General features: G+C 38.2%; 1 protein-coding gene across 9 annotated transcripts in view; it reads left to right on the forward strand.

Moving 5' to 3' along the window:
• Positions 1-84: 84 nt before the first annotated feature.
• HECTD1 (HECT domain E3 ubiquitin protein ligase 1) overlaps positions 85-22,918 on the forward strand; it is a 61,990-nt gene continuing 39,156 nt past the window's right edge. For 6 of the 9 annotated variants that reach the window (XM_053944898.1, XM_053944906.1, XM_053944907.1 and 3 more), the window contains exons 1-7: positions 85-165; positions 2,175-2,450; positions 17,706-17,940; positions 18,824-19,051; positions 21,600-21,881; positions 22,156-22,444; positions 22,770-22,846. In XM_053944898.1, the coding sequence (XP_053800873.1) occupies positions 2,311-2,450; positions 17,706-17,940; positions 18,824-19,051; positions 21,600-21,881; positions 22,156-22,444; positions 22,770-22,846 (1,251 nt within the window). In that variant the 5' untranslated portion in view covers positions 85-165; positions 2,175-2,310. The remainder of the gene's footprint in view (positions 166-2,174; positions 2,451-17,705; positions 17,941-18,823; positions 19,052-21,599; positions 21,882-22,155; positions 22,445-22,769; positions 22,847-22,918) is intronic. The other 3 variants (XM_053944901.1, XM_053944902.1, XM_053944905.1) reach the window with 1 other exon arrangement.

Genomic DNA, 22,918 nt, shown 5'->3' on the forward strand with positions numbered 1-22,918 from the left:
GCTCCTGCCGCGCCCGCCCACCCCGCAGCGGGCGGAGCGCCATGGATGCCGCTGGCCGCCGCCTGCCGCGGGGCTCGGGCTGCCGCCGCCGCCGCGCCGCCGCTCCGGTCTCGGCGTGGCGCTGAGGAGGGCTCGGCTCCGGTGAGGAGGCTGCGGGAGGCTGAGGTGAGCGGCGGGGGTGGCGCGGAGCCTCTCCGGCCCGGGCTGGGAGACGGCGCCTTTCCCGAGCAGCCAGGCCGGGTCACCCTGCGCGGCCTGCGGCTCGCCGGGAACTCGAGCGTCGCTGCCCGGGCCTGTCGGGCCGGGAGGGAGCGGGCCGGAGCTGCGGACGGGGGGGAGGCGGCGGGTGCCAGAAAGTCTGTGCGAGGGGCCGGGGACAGAGCGGGGCGGCGCTGCCGGGGAGCCCCTCACGCCACCGGGTGCCCCGTGTGGGGGCGGCGAGGAGGTGGAGGCGGTGCCTCCCCTGCCCCGGGCGGCGCCGTGTGGGGAAGGGGCCCAAAGCGCCGCGCGGGCCCGGGGCCGCCTGGTGTGTGCGAGCAGGCCCGGGCGGCGCGGGATGAGTTGGGCTGCGGCCTGGCCCCTGCTCTGGGGCCGCTCGCCTCGTTCCGCGTTCTGCGCGGTGGTTCCTGTACAGCCCGCCTGGGATATGAGAACAGCAGGTGCCCGTGTTGAACTTATCCCACTTTCGCTGTCTCTTAATTTTCTTGTTTCTGTCGCTATCACTCATTTCTCCGCTCCCGGAAATAACGATTTAGTCGTGTTGAGGAGAGGTAGAATACTTACAATACGACCCCACTTTTACTGTCTAAAAGTAGTTTTGTGTAGGATTAGAGCAGGAAATGCAGTCTGTAGACATCTTGGAGAGTCATAAGCAGTGTTTAAAACACAGAAAATCAGTTTACTAATATTAAATTACTTTTTAGAGTAAGATAATATCAAATATATAACTGGTAAGCAGTAGTTGATCGATCTGTAATATTATGGCCCTAAATTGTATAAAATCCTATCTGTTGTGCTTCTGTAACATCTTTGAGTTTGAAGCTTTTGTGAAGGAGCTGATTTAGTGTGTGTTTCTTCATGTAATACTAATTTCTGGTTCCCTTTTGTAGACATGCCCTTGATGGGGTTATTTTTTAACTATTAACTCATTAGCAGCAAGTAAACAAGTAGACAGACTTTGTCCAGATCAAGCTTCTGCCTCCCACATCACCTCCCCCCTGTTTGTGGGGACACTGTCCAGCATTTCATATTTACCTATGAGTTTGATAAACTAGTTCTTCTTCTCTAAGCTGAGTTTTGAAAGAGTATTGTTTTTCTTGTATGTCTAATTTGGAGAGATTGGTTTGTAACCCATTAGGTTTTATATGAAAATAGTCACGTTTGCTGTGTTTTTAGGCAAGGGAGGTGAATTTGACTGTTTGTTAAACACAAAGTTTAGGCAAGGGGACTTTTTTGGTCTTCAGCTTGCATGTACAACTATGGCACTGGGCCAACAAATAATGTTGTTTTCCTTATATGTATGTGAATTATTTGAATTATTCACTGGATTTTTTTGAAAGCTCTGAATTAAATATTTTTTTCCAAAAAGTCTCCAAATAACCCAACAAACCCCTAACTCTTGAAAATGGAAGTGGTTTTTAAGTTGTCTTTTTTTATCCTTTGACATAAAAAGCCTGTTTTCATTATGTGTGAATACTGTTCTAAAAGATGAACGATTCGAACTTTTAGAAGGTTTCCAAAGATTCTGAAAGTCTATAATTATATATCTCAGATTTTTATTTTATGGATTTCTATTTAAAATGTGAAATTTATTATCTTTCCATATTTTCATGAGGAGATAATCCATCTCTCATAAAACTGAACACTTTATAATAACGTGCTATTAAAGGAGGGGAATCAGCAGGGCATCACTTTCTTTCTCTTAGCTTTAAGAATACACAAAAGGATTAAGCACAATTTTTCTAGCTTTAATTTTGAGTTATCCTCAAAACAGAACAAAGTCTTTGCTATTTACTTGCTTATAAAGCTTGAAAAAACCCCATTTGCTGATAAGATATGTGAAAATTTCCTTAATTTTCTTCCAAACATGTGCTATACATTTTAGAGAGGAGCAAATACAGAGAGTTAAATGACAAGATTGTGATGATGATTACTTTTTTACTTTTTCTTGCTAGGTGAAAACTGCAAAAGTGTGAGGCTGACTGAAGAGAGAAATTAATTGTGCTGAAGTTAGTCTGGCTTCTACAATTAAAGGATATTTTTGGTACTTTTTAATTGAAGTGGAGGCAGCTTTTTTTTTTATAAAAAACCATGGCAGATGTGGATCCAGACACGTTGCTGGAATGGCTGCAGATGGGGCAGGGGGATGAAAGGGATATGCAGCTAATAGCACTGGAACAGCTCTGCATGCTGCTTCTGATGTCAGACAACGTGGATCGCTGTTTTGAAACGTAAGTAGTTCTGGCTTTTGTTTATGGAATGTTATTTTCCCCTTTCTGCAGCTGAATGTAATATTTAACATTCCTAGAAGCTTTCAGCCTCAAAAATGTTTTTACAAACTGAACTTCAGTTTAGATCACTGAAATCAAGTGTTTCTGTTAATGTCGTGTGAAGTACCCTTGTCTGATTAAAAAGGTAGTGTTGTTTGGGTATACATGGTGCCTGTTCTGACACAGGAGCTGATTGCAACTCTTGATACATTTCTTTAAATTAAATGATGTGGATTAATGAGTGTGTGGTGGTGGGGGGGTGTTGGTTTTTCTTTTGTTCATTTGTTTCTTTTTTTCTTTTGGAGTTTTTTTTTTTTTTTTTTGTTTTTTTTTTTTTTTTTTTTTTTTGTATGTGTTTTGTTTTGTTAGAGAAAGACTTTTTTGCACTAGGATTATAATGGTCACCTAGATATATTTAAGCATCCATACTCTCACAGTACTTTTATCAAGGGATATAGTAGCTTTTTTTGAGTTCTGTAAATCCAAGCAAAAATCACAAACAATAACCACTGTTCACACAAAAATTTTGCCCCTTCTTTGGAGCATGTTGCTGTTCATACCAGTCTTTTTCTCAACTGCCTTTGTACATGTCCTATAGCACAGTCCCTGCACTCAAGCCTTTTTATATTTCTCACAGCACAAAATGCTGATATAATCACTTCTGTTACTTGAATGTTGCTGTGCTTGTGCTACACTACTTCCTGTGAGAGCCCACCACTAGTCTGGAAGAGGTAGCAGAAGTGTAAGCAATCACAACTTTTACTTTTTTGGTTAGTTTCTTCAGTTTTGATTTTCATGCTCTTGCCTCTCTTCCTTCCCATGGTTTTGTTCATTGCTCTCACTTTCTTTTCCAAATAAAATGTGGCAAGTGTTTTCCAGACACATCCTGCTTTTTAGGAGAATGGATTTAGAAGCATTTGAGAATGTAGCTGTCTGTTACACTGTTTAGTTTTGTAGCTTTGAAGGAAACAATTTTCGGACTTATCTCTTAGAAGCTGTTCTCATGACTGTGTTTATTACAGAAATGTAAAATTTGGATTGTAGTAGTTGCAGAGCATTAAGCACAATTTTGTACAGTGCTTTAGAAGTTGAAGCCACCCGTTCTTTGCCTTGGTGAGCTTACAGATAAAATTTTGACTTGAAGAGCCTTAGTGTAGCGAGATCCATTCAACTTCCCTGTCTATCCTCATACTATTGATACTGGCGTAGCCTCAGAATTCACCAATGTAGAAAAAACCTTGGTAGTTAAGAAGGAATTTTTCTGATTAATCTGGGTGAACTGCCTGCTTCAGGATATTCTGTTCTATACTGTAGAACTGATGTAGAATTAGGCATAAGCATTTTTAAGGTTGTCTTCTGGGTATTTGAGAGTCGGGAATGAAATGTCAACTTCAAAAAATACAAACCGGTTGTGGGTTTTATGCATCTTATTTAGAACAGACTTTTATTTCAATATAAATTAATTAAGTAGTCCAAATGCTTCTTTTTTTTTTCCTTAAAGTGTATATAATGAATGCTCTTCACTTATTGCACTGTTGTGGTTTTAAAATCATTTATGTCTGAAAGAAGAAATATTTAAAATGTCATTTGGCATTTTAATTTTTCTTTTGAGCATTGATATAAATTAATTTTACTGGTCTTGTAAGTTTTCTGTTTCTTTTGCTACTGTAAGTTTTCCTTTAAAAGAAGAGAATGAAATGTAAATAGGGGAAGAAGTTACCAAAATTCTCTGCCTGTTGAAGTGATTTTGCAATAATGTTGAACCTGCTACTTTTTATTTGCTCTGCGAATATACTGAAGTCTATGCTCTGGTACCATGGTATGTAGTGAACTGACATGGTAGATCATTACCTTCTTCCCATTTATCGCCCACCCTTTTTATTCCTCCCAACCGTTCTCTTGTTCCTGCCACTGTCAGGGCTTACTGGACTCCTCTAATTCTCTGCAAGCGCAAGCTGCTCTTTGAACCTGCTGAAGAAGGTTGTTAGTTTTCTGCTCTTACAGTGAGTTAGAGCATACAGGGAAGTGTCTGATGAGCACTGAGCATAACTGAGCATAACTGGAAATATGGGAGAAGCAGAGAAAGGTATACAATCTTCACTGGAGAACTTCTCAGTGATTGTCTCATGTGCTTATGGGTGCCTGCATTTCAAGGTGACTTTATTTTGGAACTCTGTAAGAAACAGATGCTATCTTGAAAAGTATTTTTAAAATATTTCCAAATGACAGTTCAAGTAGCCAAAATTGTCATGTGCTGAGAGGGTATAACTCAAATAATAATGGATAATATTTTATAGTTCCTATGTGCTGAGAGGGTATAAATAAATTAATAATGGATAATATTTTATAGTTCCTTTTCAGCTTGTTTTTTAAAGGAATTGCTTCTTGCTGAAATAGAAGGTTTACTGTGTGATAGAAGGGCTGCTAAACTCTCTATTTTCAGGAACAAATCTTGAAAATATTTTCAGTGCATACCTGATCTAGAATATGGATGTATTTTTCTGTTGGTAAGAAAACCAGCCTCTAGATTTTACAATTTTTTTTTTCTTCTAGTAAGTAAGAACAGCATTTCCAAGTTTTTGGATGCTGTACACATGTTATTTAAAGATCTTGGAATTGTTAATTTCTATTAGTTATATGTTGACAAAACTTTAAAGAAAATTTTTCATCTCTGAAACTCAGCAACTTAGAGATGACATTTTAAAACAGTTTCTTCAAGAATGAAATGGGACTTTTTTCACAGCTTAGAGTAACTTTAAATATTAAGTATTACTCCACTTTTATGTAAGAAATTATTTGCTTTTGTGATGTAAGCTAAGAAAAAGCCCATCATTTTAGTGAAGTACATCTGGTGATTGAAAGCTATGTATGGTGAGGACTGGCAAAACTGTGAAGCAAGATCATATTAGAAGTATTGACATGAATGCTATGCACCATCTCGAAAACCACAACAAGGTTTCCATGCTGCTTTCTTAGGGAGTTAAGGGCAATACACAATCTTACTTAGCAAAGAAAGCAGAAAGTTGAATGGAAAAAGAAAATATTGAACTGTTGGATTCAGAATCTTGCACTTAATTTTTGTAAGGGTTACTTGCAGACATGTTCTGAAGGAAATGATATAGCTAATGATAAAAGTAATAATTTGCTTTTGTACAAGTGTAGTGGATATTGAAATTGGTGTTTCAGTTCGGCTCCAAGCTGGAAGCAGGCACACGTGCAGGGTGGTGTATTTCATAATGTTCTTGCACAGTTCTAGCAGTATCACAGCACATTTTGGGGTATGCAGCTGATTAACAGGTAGTGCTGCCAAATAATTGATGTTTCTTTACTTCTTCCCAGATTTACATATTGCATCCAATTAAATTATTTTGGAAGTTACTCATATGTTAACATAACAAAAATCAGTGGCATATTCATCTTCTGGTGATAATGAGTCACAGACACTGCTAGTCACTTGGCATGAAGAATGGCTAACATTTTACCAGCAACAAAAGCCACTAACTTGAACTACAGAAACTTAATGAATGAGGAGAAATGGTTCTGTTAAGTAGTTTAGTTGGAATAAAACAGCAAAACTGTTGTGATTTTAAGTGTTCCTCCCAAATTGTAGTTAAACTGTATGCTATTAAATCCACTTGAACAGGAGTTTAAAGAATCCATTTAATATAAACTTAATTGAAATTATGGGTTTTTTTTTTGTCTTTTAAAATACCTGTAACAGTTTAAATGTATGTAGAGGCTCTTAGTTGCAATCTCACATTATTAATGTGGCTCTTTTCTGCGTAGGTGTTTCAATTTATAATTTTTTCACCTCGTGTGATTGTTTCGCTTTTTTAGTGAACTAAAATTAGAACTCTTCTGGTCTAGCTTTCTGTTGCTGTCTGTCAGAGTAAAAGTACTTAGCAATTAATTACAATGAAAATTTGTAGATTAAGGCACTGGTATAACAAAGTAAGACCTGCTTAAAACCTTTTTTTACATAGCAGATTAAATAGGCCTTATTAATGCTCAGAAGGAGAAAACATCTTCCTGTTTGGCTCTTCTGTAAGTTACCTCTGTATATTTGGCATTAACAGATTTGGTAAGCAAAAAATTATCAGGAGTTATCAGCTCATTTGACAAATACAAACAAATTGTACAAACGGTCGTATGTTAGGGTTCTAATGTATAAAATAGAAATCCTTTCTGTTTATTTTTTAGATCAAATATGTTTACTATAATTCGCACTGAACCTTTTTGTTTTCAAAGTATCTATTCACTAGGGAAGAAGTGTATATCTTTATATTGTATTTGCTAGCAAGTATGAGAAGAATTTCTAGTGGACCAAAGACTGCTGATGTGAGCTAGTGAGAATGTTAATGTGGAACAGTTTAGCTTTACCTCTACCTGCTTAAAACTGCATTCTCCTGTCTTTATCAGGATTGCAAAACTCCAGTAAATCAAAATTAGATATACAGACAAAAAAAAAAAAAAGTCCTTTAGAGATAGGGATAGAAATCCAAAGTGCTGGTTTTCAGGAATATATTTACAATCTGGGCTGCCTTTACAAAGCATCTTTGTAATTCAGACAGTAAAGTGCACTTTAACAGATATGACAATTATGGAAAAACTAACAGACTGAGAGAGCAGCTCTGTTGGTATCAAGGTGGTTTCATGTTTTGTGTTCTACAGATTTGCTCATTTTGTTATTTTAAGGAAAAAAAATAGAGCCAGATATTTGTTACACTTTTGTGCTGGAGTGCAGCAGTGAGTAAATTAGAATAAGTATTGCTGTCAACAATAGACTACAGTTTTCATTATTTTAAACCATGAAAAGTGTATGTCCTTAGTGAATTATTGGTTTGCACTAACACAGACATCTCTCCCAAGTGAAATTTTGTAACCTTTATAGTGGCAAGTCTCATGTGATTCCTACTAAGCTTTTTTTCTTTTAATGAAGGCAGAGGGTATGGCAACAGTGAAATACCAGCGCTGGAGTAATTTACTCTGTGGCCTCCAATATAGTGGGATCCTCAGCACCCTACAGAGTGGTTTTCTGAGACGGAAGTAGCTGTGTGCTCTGTATTTTTCAGGGAGCAATCTTGTTACAATGTAATGTTTAGAATTATTCCTGATTTTAGGGCTATTTTGTTGTTGGTTTTGGTTTTCTTTCTTTTTCAGTTACAAGAATTTTAAAATACTAATGTCTGTTTGGTTACTCTTTGTAAAATGGGAATTGTGGCCTCATTGTCACTGGTATTGTGGAGATTAATTAACCTTGTCTAGTTATTTTGAGAATCTTAATGGTTGCAAAGGTCAGAAGGGAAGATTAAGTCTAAATCGACATCCTCTCTTCTGTCATAGCCCTTATATGGTTATTACTGGATTGAACATCTTGTTTGATACAAGCATAATGTGTAGCTAATGCTTCTGAGAGGGCATCTTAACTATTTTTACCCTCTCTTTTGCTATTAAATCTGCTGCCTAAGTTGTCTTTGTTGTTGAAATTTACTTGCTCTTTTCCATAAGAATTGGCCAGTCTGATGAATTCTGTAGACTGCAGTCAGTTCACCAGCTTTTGATCTTCCTCCCTTTCTCTAGTTCTTCAGTTTACAAGTTCTTCAGAAATACTTTCCAGTGTTACCTTCATCCATGCTGTTTATAGTAGTGCCTTTGACTTGCTGTTAACAGTTAAACATGCCAAGTTGAGTTAGATGTTTCCAAAACTTTGTACAGGAAGTGTGGTTTTAGTTATCTGTCTTCAGAGTTGCTTTCAAGGATATGAGTGCTTGCTGCTTAGGTATGGCTTGATGTATTACCTAGACTAAGATCTGTAATTTGGCATTTGTGAGTGTTAAAACACATTTTGTTTAAATGAGCCTGTGCCTCTGGATATTGCAAACAACTCATCACGATGTCACTATTTACTAGTCTGGCATTTAATTTTTTTTTCCTAGTGATATCGTCAAGTATTCTTTATTTTGTTCAGAAATTTGTATGTGAGATTAAACTGCAGTGATTCTTGCAAGTACTGTGCAAAAGATGGGTGCAGGATGTTAAGGCGTCAGGTTAATGACCTTTTGAAAGTGTCAGCTCCTAACAGATTGGATGAGACCAATAAAAGATGTTACAGGAATGTCAAATTGCGGGGTTCCTTTCTTGCATGACTAGTGGTCAAGTGATTTTTAATATTGGCCTCTTAAGAAGTATAGATAGCACAGATGTTAAGTAGATTGCTAATAGGGAAGTTTTCTTGTGTAAGTCAGTTCTTTTTTTGAGCACCTGGGAATCCAAACGAAGCTAGTGGTTATATGTGCATATTTAGGCACACATACAAAATCATACTTTTTGTTTAAATTGCTTATTTCCTTTTGAAATGTTGACAGATGTAGTATGTACTCAAAGCATTATCTATTTGCACAATTGAGGTTGCTACTAGTAGAAATCATGGGCAGAAAGACCTGTAGTATGACATTCTTTAATTTATTCAGCTATTGTGGACTAAGAGTCTGTAAAATATTTACAAAATGCTTGTAATGTAATGAGATTGGAGAACAAACGTGTGGAATTATTATGCTGAGGTATGGCATAGCTGTTATAAGATGCTGAAAAATGCAAAAGGCAGCTTTATATGTCCTTTATAAATTCAGGAATAAAGCAAATGGTAATTATTTAGAAATACAGAAATTACCTGTCCTGTGGAAGCTGTTTCCTCATACGGATTTTTCTTACTTTTCGTTTTACACAACTGATATTTATTGAATGTGTAGTTGAATACTAAATGTCCATTACTAAGTGTCTTCCTGTCTAATAATGAACTCTCAGAAGAGGGTTCAGGCTCCGTCATTTATTTAGCTAAAAGAAAGTTTGAAAGTTTTATTTAAATGTCATATTCAAGTTCTAAATTAATTTCTTGTAATTTTTAATAAAGTAGAGTTTCTACTGGAATGAATACAGGATGGAATTGTTAATTCTCCAGTTTAATTTTATTGGCCTGGACTGTGATTGCAATTAAGAGTAGGGATTCAGAGTTGTGCAAGTTTTAATGTTTTGTAATTCTGGAAAAAGTTCCTAAATTGCCAGTTAATTTTTTGCCTTTTCCATGTACATTTAAAATACAGTATGGTGTGTCTAAAGTTTTATACATGAGTGGTGTTTTCTGGACTTAATTTGTATTCTAACAGTGTTATATGAAACCAGTGCAAAATGTGTTTTGGTAATGAATCCAGAAGAATACATACAGGCAGTGCAGGTGTGTGGGTTCTCTTGTGGATGGTCTGGATTACTCTGCTGTTGGTTTTGGTTCATATGTGAAAACAGAACAGTCTTCCAGTGAAAGAACAATGAAGGGAAAGTCTGAGATCTCTTCCCATAGAAAGAATTACAGAAAGGAAAAAGAATGATGAATCAAAAATGAGTTGAAACTACTTTTGCTTTAAGAAAAATCAATTGTACAGGATATTCTTAAAAGTTTCGAAGTTGTGTGATGTGTTGTTGTAAATGTTTATCTGGTATATTTTTCTTCAAAAACTGTTACTAATGAGAGTTAACTTCAGTATTTCAGTTTTTATTTAAAATTATTAGATACTAAGTAGTGTAGACACATATAATTCCTTATTTTCCCACTTTTAACTGGTCTCAGCAGATGGGATGCATTAAAGATCCAGCTATTGCTGGCAGGCAGCTGAGCTTGGTTTTCTGCCACAAGTCACATGTCTTGGACGAAGCAGCTTCGCTGAAGGCTTTGTCACATGCCAGGGGCTCCACATCAACTGAATCCAGTGGTTACTTTGGAATTGAGTAACACACCCTAATGCTAGCAGTACTTGTTAACTATTTTTGGGATGAACTGAACTGCTCTTTTTAACTTCTTTAAGTTTTTTTTAAGCATGGCAGTAGTGTAGTCTTCACTATTGTTTCTGTTTTAGCTAAGGATTTTAAGTGCATTAAAATATGAAATGTAATTACAGAAATGAGTTTACAGTGCCTATTTTTACTTCCTTCATATCTTTTTACATTGGCAAGCTGTAAAATCAGCTGAGTCACTTCATTAGAGTTTAAGGGATTAGCACTGGCAGGAGCTTACTGCTGTAGCTATTTAAGAATTTTGTATCCGTATGGATATTTCTGTTCCTAAAGAGGTGGGTGTGTGTGTAAATGTTCAGAAGTGTGTCAGCATATGGAGTTATGCTGATTATAGTGCTGTAAATTCTGTAGTAATATAATTATACTGACAAATTTTCTTAGCCTTTCCTGACATCAAGATGATTATGATATTTAGAAAATATTTTTAGATCAAGTATATTTTTTGCAGAATGCATATTAAAGAATTTGTGTATTACACTCTTTGCAACCTAATAATTCATTTTAACACTGAAAGTATGACTGTATTTATTTAAATATGAATTATACAGAATCAGCACTTTTTAATGTGGTTTATTTCTTGAAGTCAGTACAGGAATCAGAGAATGCTCTAGTACCCAGTCTTAATAGATCATAATATAGATGGGAAATATTGGTAAGGAATATTACCTATTTTGGACAAACCTGTCTTTCAGCAAGATCTTTGCAACATGGTGGGTGGAAAACTTGGAGGATAGTAACTAACAGTAACTAACCTCCTCTCCTGGAGGTACAGGAATGAAGTTGGGTGGACATTGAGAGCTGCAAGACTTAAAGTAATTAGCAAGAGCTCTAGTGTGGGTTGTAGAGTAACCTCATTAACTTGAAGTCGGTCTTTCACTAAGGAGTAACACAGAGTGACCTCATTAATTCACTAAGTAGTCCCTAATCACTCTTCTAAAATACACATTTGAAGCACTTTAGGAAGTGCCCAATGTGGTATTAATACAGCTCCCTAGAAATAAAACTCTACAAAGATTTTCCTTTCATTTTCCTGTTTATTAGAAGAAGGGCCTACATAGAAACCTGAACTTCGGAGATACCTATTTGCCATTATTTTCTAATTTGAAAGAATAAATGCTGTTAAAGAATAGCTTTTCCTGTATTAAAGAAAACTCACCATCTTTTTACCAGTTTCACTGCAAATAGGTAATTGTGAACAGTGGTTCTTCACCTACAACTTTAGGAATTTTTCTGTCATAGTTTCTTTTTTTTCTGAGATTTTCTGAGTTATATTACTTTTAGTTAATATATGGTCTGGATAAAAGCAACATGTGAACCTGGTTTTGATACTGGGATGGTTTAGAAATTATGCACTTAGTTTTTTTTTTCCTTGATGGGTGTTGATGCTTGCATTACAATTATTGGTGTATTTTTCTCCTGGAAATCAAAAGCATCATTTGTCAGTAGATGGAAGTGTACTAAAAACTGACTATTGGTTGCTCTCCTGTCACATCAGTTCATTCAGTGCTGTAGCTTTGATCTCAGTTTCCCTTATGTCCCAGGAAGTTTTGACAGCCTTGTTTTTCTCATGTAGACTGTTTTCTAAAGATGAGTTCAATGTTCAGCCTGTGTCTGAGTTATGGACACTCCTGGAATGTTTTGTTTTACTACCTGTCAAAATATGTTGTAGTTCTGAGCATAGCCTTAGTTGGAACAGAAATAAGGTCTATATTACTAGAGGGCCCTAATATTCCTCAGCCAATATTTGAAGTGGTTTTAGGTCCTTTTGTTCTGTTTTGGCCTGCCTAAGAAAGCCAGTAAGGATTTACCTTGGAATTATTACGTAATAGTGATGCATACATAACATGATTTGTCTGATTCACTCTTTGGTTCCTTCTGGTGTTGACTGTATTTGCTTACTTGGTGCTTCATTAAAGAGGGGCTGGTCCTGAGAAGGTGCTGTGCTTGACCTGTTTGCTAGAATTGCTTCTAGGTAAGCAGAGGATTTCTCTTCTCTCTGCTGCCTTTGCTTATGCTTTAGTGCCTTTGCTTGGAATTGGATTGAGTGAAGACTTAAGGGCTACTCTGAAAACCCATTTTCACAGTTTTGAGGTATAAAGACCATCCACTGAATAAAAGCAAGACTTTCCCTCTCTTTTTATTGGTCAAATGCCTGCACAGAGAAATCCCCAGTGGAGTTGCCTCAACAGAAGGGAGAGGTGTATTTTCGGCATTTGCTATATGGTTCTGATGGTGTTGTACCTCATCTCTCATTGTGGGGCTTGTGTTCCCACCTACCCCTGTTAGTTCTTTCTCTGGCACTATTCACACAGGCACATTCTTCTCCCTGAGACAATGTAGAGCTGATGCTTATGGTTTCAAGCACAGGAGACTCATGCTATTGCTCAGTGCAGATTTGAGGATTAAAGGGTGATCACTATAAAGCTTACCTGTGTCCTTTTGTTTGTATGCAGTTATTGATAGAGAACATCATAAAGCATAAAGATTGAAGTCCTTCAAAAGAACAGCTAGGCAATTTTATGCTGTAATTGTTTAGCCACCTGTTTGAGAAGATCATGGCTAGAGCACCAGGGATGTGTTCATATATCCTTCTTGCCTGCTATCACAGGCTGAACCATTGATTGAGACTGTGTGTGAATGACAGAACTGGTACTTCTAGTCCCTTGTTTTCAGGAACTTTGCACGCTGGTATGGCCTGAGGGAACTTCAAAGAGCCAAAAGAATCTGAATTTATCTGTATGGTCTGTGTGTGCTTATTAGTGTAATCTGTAGATCTCCAGAGGAGATTCCACAACCTTTCTGTTTGTGATTGCCAAGTCACTCTCCATGAAAAGTCATTGCAGTCCCAAATTACTAGAAAAAGAAAATTTTGAAAAGGAAATATTGAACCCATCTATAAAGGTGGAAAGGAGGACCCTGGAAACTACTGCCGAGTCAGCCTCACCTCTGTGCCTGGGAAGGTCACGGAACAGATCCTCCTAGAAGCTGTGCTAAGGCACAGGGAGGACAGGGAGGTGACTTGGGACAGCCAGTATGGCTTCACCCAGGGCAAGCCCTGCCTGACCAGCCCTGTGGCCTTCTGTGATGGGGTGACTCTGTCAGCAGAAGGGCTACAGATGTCATTTATCTAGACTTCTGTTAAGCCTTTGACAGGCTTCCTCCTAACATAATTCTCTCTAAATTGGAGAGAGAAGGATTTGCTGGGTGGACTGTTAGATAGATTAGAAATTGGTTCAATGGTCACGTCCAGAGGGTAGTGGTCAATAGCTCAGAGTCCTGATGGACATCAGTGACAAGTGGTGTCTCTCAGTGATCTGTTTTGGGACCAGTGTTATTTAATATCTCTGATAATGACATAGACAAAGAAATTGAGTGCACCCTGGACAAGTTTGCAGATGACACCGAGCTGAGTGGTGTGTGATTGACACACCTGAAGGGTTGGATACCCTTCAGGGGAACGAACAAGATTGAGAAGTGTGCACATGGGATTCTCTTGTGTTTTAACAAGACCAGGTGCTGGTGCTGCCTTGGGTTGGGGCAACCCCCCGGTATCAGCACGAGCTGGGGATGAACAGATGGAGAGACGCTCTGCACAGAAGGACTTGGGGATGAGGCTGAGAGGCTGACATGACCCAGCCATGGGCACTCCCAGCCAGAGAGCCAAATGAGTCCTGGGCTGCATCCAAAGCAGTGTGGGCAGCAGGGCCAGGGAGGGGATTCTGCCCCTCTGCTCTGGTGAGAGCCCACCTGCAGTGCTGCATCAGCTCTGGGCTGCCAGCACAGGAAGGACATGGAGTGAGTCCAGAGGAGGGCCATGAAGATTAGAGGGATGGAGCACCTCTCCTATGAGGAAAGGCTGAGAAAATTGAGATTGTTCAGCCTGGAGAAGAGAAGGCTTTGGGCTGACCTAATTATGGCCTTCTAGTAGCTGAAGGGTGCCTACAAGAAAGCTGGAGAGGGACTTCTTACAAGAGCATGTGGTGACAGGACAAGGTTACTGTAGTGGGTTGACCCTGGCTGGATGCCAGGCACCCAGCAAAGCCACTCTGTTGTTCTTCTCTGCAATTGGAGAGGAGATAGAGAATATGATGAAGGGTTCATGGTTGAGATAAGGTGTGGGAGAGAGATCACTCATTAAATACTGTCATAGGAAAACCAAAGTTGAATTGGGGATATTAACTGAATTTATTACTAACAAAATCAAAGTAGAATAATGAGAAGTAAAATAATACCCTTTCTTCCTTCCCAATCTCTACTTCCTCCCGAACCAGTAGTGAAGGGAGATGAGGAATGGGGGTTACAGTCAGTTCATCATTCATTGTTCCTGCTGCTGCTCAGGAAGAGGAGTCGTTCCCCTGCTCCAGTGGGGGGTTCCTCCCATAGGTGATGTTCCTCCAGGAGCTTCTCCAGCGTGAGTCCATCCCATGGGCAACAGTTCTCCACAAACTGCTGCAATGTGGGTCACTCTTCCATGGGGTGCAGTTCTTCAGGCACAGCCTGATCCAGCATGGATTTCCTCTGGCTAGGCAACCTTCTCTTGGGCATCCATCTGCTCCAGTTCGGGTCTCCTCCATGGGCTGCAGGTGGATCTCTGCATCCCCGTGGTTCTCCACGGGCTGCAGGGGAATCTCAGCTCCAGCACTTCCTGCCCCTTCTCCACCGTGGTGTCTGCAGAGCTGTTCCTCTCACATACTCTTACCCTGCTCTTCTCCGGCCACAGTTACATCTGTGGATGTAAATACCTTTTTTTGTCTTAAATATGTTATCACAGAGGTGCTGCCACCATTCCGGATTGACTCAGCCTTGGTGAGCAGCAGGTCCATGCTGGAGCCACCTGGCATTGGCTCTGCAGGACATGGGAGCTTCTGGCAGCTTCTCACAGAAGTCACCCTTGTAGCTCCCTCTGCTACCAAGACCTGGTCACACAAACCCAATATAGTTGCCCAGAGAAGCGGTGGATGCCCCATCCTTGGAAGTGTTCAAGGCAAGGTTGCGTGGAGCTCTGAGCAGTCTGGTCTAGTGAGAGGTGTCCCTGCCCATGAGGTCCCTTTCAACCCAGGCCATGCTTGATTCTGTGATGAAGCCTCGTTTTCTAATGGGGAGACTGGAAATCACTCCTCTAAGTCAGAAAACAAAGATACTGACAGAAAGTGTAGATTGTTCTGTACCTGCTGATTGAAAAAGTGGTCTCTGATGAGTGTAGCTAGAGGTTCTGGCAAAAAGATCATTTTAAAAGACCCTGAACCTTTACATTTGGGCTAGAGAGCTGTGCCTTTATAAGAACTGCATTGCTGATACTGTGCACTGGCATTTGTGTGCTGACAAAGAATTCAGTATAAGTGATATGCCCTTACTAACTCAGTATTTTACTGTGTCTTCTGGGTAATTGGCTCTGGTGGATAGGTGATGGAATTTTAATTATTTAATTTCATTTAAAAAAATACAGCTGAGTTTCTTTTGTGTTGTGCTTCTTTGTAAGCTGTTATATCATAGAAAAAAGGTAGGTTTTAGATTTGCTAAGTATGGCTTTTAACTTTCTGCAGCTGTGTGGCCATCTAAGAAAAATGGTGTACTACTCTTGCTAGTATTAAAATAGACAATGGAGCTCACTACCTTCTACTTGGTAATATGTGTGTGGGTTTGGTTTGTTTGGGACTTTTTAAGATTTGTGTTTATTGAATTTTTTTTCTTGCAATATAGTTTGAAGAACCTTGTTCATAGCAATGTTATAGTGGTCTGCCTGGTGTTGCATAAAGTTCAGTATAAAAGATCCAACACCAAAACCCTTGAATACATTGTCCACTTTAAATTTTATGTACTGAAATGCTTCTTGTGTCATCGTATGGTGGTCACCTAATAATGAGTACAAATTTCAGACCTTTTTTCCTGCCAGTGGATAATATCTAAAATGCAAAGTTGCTGTATAAACCCTTCTTAAAGATGTAGAGTTAAATAACAAATTTCTTAAGAACAACAGACACTATAGGCTGGATAGGCCAATATAAGTTTTACATATGTGGTTGAGCTTTATTCAACCTTTATTCAGCTTCACTTATTAATTTATCATTAAATATTGTTTGGTAATGTATTTATTTGTCAGGCAGCATTATTAGTTACTTCACAAAGCATGGTAAAATCTTGAAGGAAACTATTCGCATTTTACTGTCCCAGGATTTGGTGTCTTTGTGTGAGTCATTGCATACCAGATGGGATACTGAATGACCTCTTAGTCTTCAGAATGATTCATCAACAAGTAATTCACCTGTCTTCCAGAGTAAAAAACATGTTGTTATTCTTTCTTTTTTTGGATTTAGAAAAGTTAAGCCATCTTTTTTCAAAACCAAAACTCTACTTGAAGGAAAAGTTGCAGAAGGAATATTTGCTTCCTGTAGATTTAGTCTGGTCTCTTACATCTAGGGTTGAAGTCTCCAGCTATTTTGACTACTGTTACAGCATATATCCCCTTCACCTAATTCCCCACCATCACTTTGGAAGTGTTTTACCACTGTGGTGAGCCATCATCATTTGCTAAGTTTTGCTAAATATGCTGCTGGAAGATAAATTGACTTAAAATATAGCTCCATGTCTTAGAACTTTTGATCTAAATCAGTCTTATCCACAGCTGTTCTAATAATGGAAAGTATTATTTCAGTTTATATTCTGTAATGTCAGAGGAATAGAAGGAGGACCATTGCAGCTTGCTTTTTTTTATATTGAAGTTTTGGGGATATTCTTCACCATTCTTGCATATGGAAGTGAGGCTAACAATAAACAGGAGAGCCAGAGGTTACTGAGACATTGATATGGAGAGAAAATGCAAAAGACACAAGCTACTTTAATTAAATATGTTCTCAGTATGATTAGGGGGAAATAATGAGGCAGGGAGTAGGGGAGGAGACTGAAATAGGATAAAAAGACAAGGGAAATAACATAGGGAAGAAGGACCACTCGAAATCAAATTGTGTGTTAAACCCAAAATCTTTAGACTTTGTATATAAAATTTCATGATTAAGTAGCTATTAATCATCTTGAACCTTGAAGCACTTTTATGAAAACATACATTCTGTTTGGTGACATTAGGTTAATTCTTAGAAAAAAATCCCAGCAAGATAAATTTTTCCCATGTATGACTGTAAAATTTCAAGAGTATCTTTTTCTGCTGGCTTCTTAATGCCAAGTATTTTCAGATTACCTATTTGAACTTTCATGCATGTATGATATGTAGTGTTCTAAATGAATGTTCTGAACCAACTATAAACTAGTTGAGCAAATCATGTGTGCATGGAAAGCGTTAATGTGGAAGTGTATTAAATTGCTTAATGTAGAGAAGTGTGCACAACATAGTAATGTGTTGTGTTTTTTTTCTTGCAGATGCCCTCCTCGAACTTTTTTGCCAGCACTGTGCAAAATTTTTCTGGATGAAAGTGCTCCAGACAATGTACTGGAAGTAACAGCTCGTGCCATAACTTATTATCTGGATGTATCGGCTGAATGCACCCGTAGGATTGTGGGAGTGGATGGAGCTATCAAAGCACTTTGTAATCGTTTAGTAGTTGTTGAACTTAACAACAGAACGAGCAGAGATTTGGCTGAGCAATGTGTGAAGGCAAGTATACTTAAGAACCTCTTGTTTTTAAGAAGGAGCTGGATAATTTGCTATTTCCAAAGAGCATCCTCATATTCCAATCCTTTTTTTTTATTAAAATGTGATGCAAAAATATAGACTATGACAAAAGTGTACATGCGGACACTGCTGCTTATCCTTACTGTCTGGTGCTTTTCACAGCTCAATTTTCTTAAAAAAAATGTATAGAAAAGGAAACAAAAAATATTAGAAAAAATTTCTTGTTTATCTTTTATGACTAGAATGCTAATGGAATGCCAAGGGCTATTTTTATGCTACCAAAGAAGTGAAGAATTGCTCCAGATACTGATAGATTACCTGGTGTAAAAAAATTGTCTACTACCTCCTCAATAGCACTAGATACAGCTCCCCTGCATGCTTGTGAAGTTTTTACAGAAATTTAGAGGACCCTTACAATCTCTCATTTAAAGCATAACTCATGGCCATGTGGTAGCATACAGCTGGAGTTCTTGATTACCATGGCATCAGAATTTATGCATGTATTTCCTATTTAGTATTTCCAGTTGACTCAGAAGTGCATGACTCGGGTAACGGTGCTCTTACAAGTTTCAAAATTCTCACTTCTGTGTTTCTCCCAGGATGAGAGTTTATTCATGAACACTTATTATGACTATGCCTTTGGGGGATGCTCTTGTATTGGCTCCCATATTTTTGAAGAAAGCTGTAACTAATAGAGTACTGGAGGCTTTGGCCCCTTCTGTTGAGGAAGAGAGTTTTTGGGTTTTTTTCCTATTGTTTAATTTTCTTAACCAGTTCTGTAGATGGATAGAAGTATCTGACTGTGGATATAAATAACTGACTTTTTGTGTGTACTTTATTCAAACTAAATTTCTTTTTGGCATAGGTGTTAGAATTAATCTGTACCCGTGAGTCAGGAGCTGTGTTTGAAGCTGGAGGGTTGAACTGTGTTCTGACATTCATTCGTGACAGTGGACACCTTGTTCATAAAGATACTTTGCATTCAGCTATGGCTGTAGTATCCAGACTCTGTGGCAAAATGGAACCTCAGGATTCTTCATTAGAAATCTGTGTGGAATCACTGTCTAGTTTATTAAAACATGAAGACCATCAGGTAATGTAATAGTTGGCTCAATGTGCTCTGAATTTAACTTTCAGTAGTTTAATAAAGGAATGACTTAAGCAACTTTTTACAGTTGTATGTTTACATAGAAGTTGCTATATTTGGGTATTATCATAGTTTCCTTTATAGTTGTAATAAGAGAATAAATACACTACTTAGTGTTTGACTCCAAGTGCTGGTATTTGAATATAGTCCTACTTAACCTCTGAAAACTGTATTGAAAGATATCCTGTAACTTTTTTCAGTGCATTGTGAGATGGTTTAGGAAATAATTATTGTTCTATGACTGTACCTCAATCACTGTAAAATCGAGCATAAGTAAGAGGGAAAAATGAATTTGGTTTGTTTCTTCTGACAAACTAAGAGAAGCAATAAAAGCATCCATAGTCAATGCTAAAGTATTACACTGGAAGCCAGCTTAAATGATACTAGTAGAAATGCTGCTCCACTTCTTTATTGCAGTTTTACTAACTTGAGAATAGTCCTTGTAAAATCTAGAAAATGAATCCCAGAGGAATTATCTTTCTACTAGTAGAATCCTTTTGTGTATGTCATACTATTGCTCTGGAATAGCTATTTAGCCAAATTCTTGCTGTAGCCTGGCCAGGCTTTTTGTCCATACTCAGAACTGAGTCCCCAGTTCATTCTGACCTCTGTCCTCATTCCTTTCTCTACATGCACAGATCCAGCCTCCAGTCTGGTTTATTAAGCACAGGATATTTGGGAAACTATATCTCTCTGCCTGTGAGATAATTTTTTTAAAATACATTTTTAGATCTTAAAAGTTTTCAGGGGGCTGTCATACACTAACCATTTCAGAACAAGCTATCATATTTTTAGCTATTAAATAATTTTATTAGTGCACTAATCATCTGAGGCAAGGAAATCTTGAAATTCAGACCATTAAGTCTGTACTATTTAAAGTGTTTCCCAATTTATAAGGTGTTAGAGAAAAGCAGTTGCTGGGGCTGTTGGAGATGTGAATGAGAGTTCAAATTAACTTAATTGTTCAGCAGTTAAGCTTAAAGATAAGCATGCTTAAGATGGGACACAGATGATAGAAAATATATCTGTACTGATATCCTTGAGAAGTATGTTACACATGAAACAAACCTCAGGATTACAGTGGATGTTGGATGTGTGTTATGGATTTGTCCAGTAATGTCCCTTTTCAAGTTCGTTGCTCCCTACCTTGTCCTTTTACAGTGTTGGGTTTGGTCACTTTTTGTGTGGGCTGCCAATTAGTAACACCACTTGATGGATGAGTTCAGGCCAGATTAATGTGGCCCCAAGAGCAGCTTATCTATAATTTTGGGTTTTTAGCCTTTGTGTTACACTTGCAATTTGGGAGAAGAAATGTAAATACTTTCCAAATATTCATTTAGTTTGTAAAGACTTCCATTTTGTAAATACATTCCAAGTACTCTTTTGCTGATGCCACTAATGCAGTGTGTTAAACAAGTGATCTTTTTTGTGTGTTTCTGACAGCTGTTAAGGTAAAGATCTATGGAGTATTTGCAAATTACATTAAGATTGGCACCATTGTTTATCTGTGTTGTCAAAGAACTAGAGCAAGATGCCGGAGGACATGAACAGTGACCCTTGCACATTAAAGAAAAAAATCCAGTACAAAAGAGTATTGATAATGCAGAATGTTTGGCATGTACAGACCGTACCAGAAGCGTGGAAACTTAATGGAGCTATAAGATTTTTGTCTTCCTGAAGTCTGGCTAATACTCTAATCTTGTTCTGTGTGTTGATGAGTAACTGTCTTGAAGTCCTTGCTCTGTGATAGCAGACAGTTGTTTTGAAAATGGACTGCTGAGTTGACATTTTAGGGAGTAAGAACTGTAATGATTTAGAGTTTGGTTAGAGAATAGGTATTCTGGGAGTTTTTCTATTTCTTGACATCAGTCTGGTTTGCTACTGCATGTCTTTAAAGGCAAATTTGCCTGAAGCAAGTTGTCTTGATAGGGCGGTGCAAAACGTCCTGATCTGAAAGACTGAGACACTTCTAGTGTATAGATAGATGTTAAAGGCAAAACTTTCCTTTGTTTTCAGTATTGACATGAAAAGATGTTGGGTCCTTTCCTGGGCAGTTGGCCATTAGTATTTTTTGCTGGGTTGTTAAGAGGATCACCAGTAAGCCTTGTTTCCACAGTGTCACTGGGTTTTTTTCTGTGCAGTTGGTTGGTTGGATTTTTTTTCTCCCTTTAGTGACAAACCTAAATTTGGAAGTTTATATTTTATTATCACAAAAATTCTTGCCTGTCTCTATGTCAAGTGCTCAGTGGATAATTGCGTTATCCAAGAGCAAAATTTCCTTTTCCCAGTTTGTCCTATTTTTAGGTTTGGTCCAATTGAAAACTTGCTTGTGCTTAAGAGTAATGTATGGACCTTTAAATGTAACTTGAATGATCAAGCTTCATGGGAAAAACAAGTTCTTGTATGTGTCCTGTATTCTTGTGAATATCCCCATACCACCTTCTCATCTTAAGTGAAAGATATTTAATCGATTTTTTTTGCACATCTTTCTTAGGTTTCAGATGGAGCTTTGAGATGCTTTGCTTCGTTAGCTGACAGATTCACACGGCGTGGAGTTGACCCAGCCCCATTAGCTAAACATGGATTAACTGAGGAGTTGTTATCTCGCATGGCAGCTGCTGGTGGGACAGCCTCAGGACCATCTTCAGCTTGCAAACCTGGACGGAGTAGCACTGGAGCACCATCTACAGCTGCAGACTCTAAATTAAGTAATCAGGTGTCAACTATTGTAAGCCTGTTGTCAACCCTGTGTAGAGGCTCTCCAGTAGTAACACACGTAAGAAATCCTTTTATGCCATAGCTTTTTGTTTTCATGGAGATTTTCCCTTTATATACTTCAATATTTGCAAGATTTATGTTGCTATTTTATGGATAGATATACATATTTATAGATATTGATTTTTTTATAGATATATATATATACACATATGTGCACACATATGTACACATAAGTTGCTTTCAAAGAGGGGGAAAAAGGGCACATTTCATATGGAAATGAAACCCAATTCTGATAGTATTTTCTAAAGCCCTGTATATTTTTTATTGTTCAGACTTTTAATTATTTCCAGGATCTCCTAAGATCTGAACTTCCAGATTCTATAGAAAGTGCGTTGCAGGGTGACGAGAGATGTGTACTGGATACCATGCGGTTAGTAGATCTTCTTTTGGTGCTGCTGTTTGAAGGCAGAAAAGCCCTGCCAAAATCTAGTGCTGGATCTACAGGCAGAATCCCAGGATTGCGAAGACTGGATAGTTCTGGGGAGCGTTCTCATCGGCAACTGATAGATTGCATCCGCAGTAAGGATACTGATGCACTGATAGATGCAATTGACACAGGAGGTAAGCAAAAATACTCGGAAAAAGAAAATGAGCTGCTTGCTTTATCTTTGATTTTCATAATCTGAGTTATCATAACAAATGCTGAGGTAGTTCATTGAAAATCGTTATATACAAGCTGGCTTGCTTTGTTAAATACTTAGCAGGTCTTGTTAGTAATCATACCTATGCCACCTTTTCTTTGTTGCAATTAAGAACATAAATGCTTCTCCAGAATTACTGAGGATGCTTAATTTTTTTAAGACCTTCTTTTTATTTAAAGAATACTGTTGAACTTTAGTTTATGGTTGTGGGAACTTTAACTGTTTTATTTAATTTTATCTTTCAGCTTTTGAAGTAAATTTTATGGATGATGTAGGACAAACTCTTTTAAACTGGGCCTCAGCTTTTGGAACTCAGGAAATGGTAAATTAGATTTATAGACGCTTAAGAAGTTGCATTATTTATGTAAAGGAAGATAAAAAAGAACTGTTCTCC

This window comes from Vidua chalybeata, chromosome 6, assembly GCF_026979565.1.
Source record: "Vidua chalybeata isolate OUT-0048 chromosome 6, bVidCha1 merged haplotype, whole genome shotgun sequence".
Taxonomy (NCBI): Eukaryota; Metazoa; Chordata; class Aves; order Passeriformes; family Viduidae; genus Vidua; species Vidua chalybeata.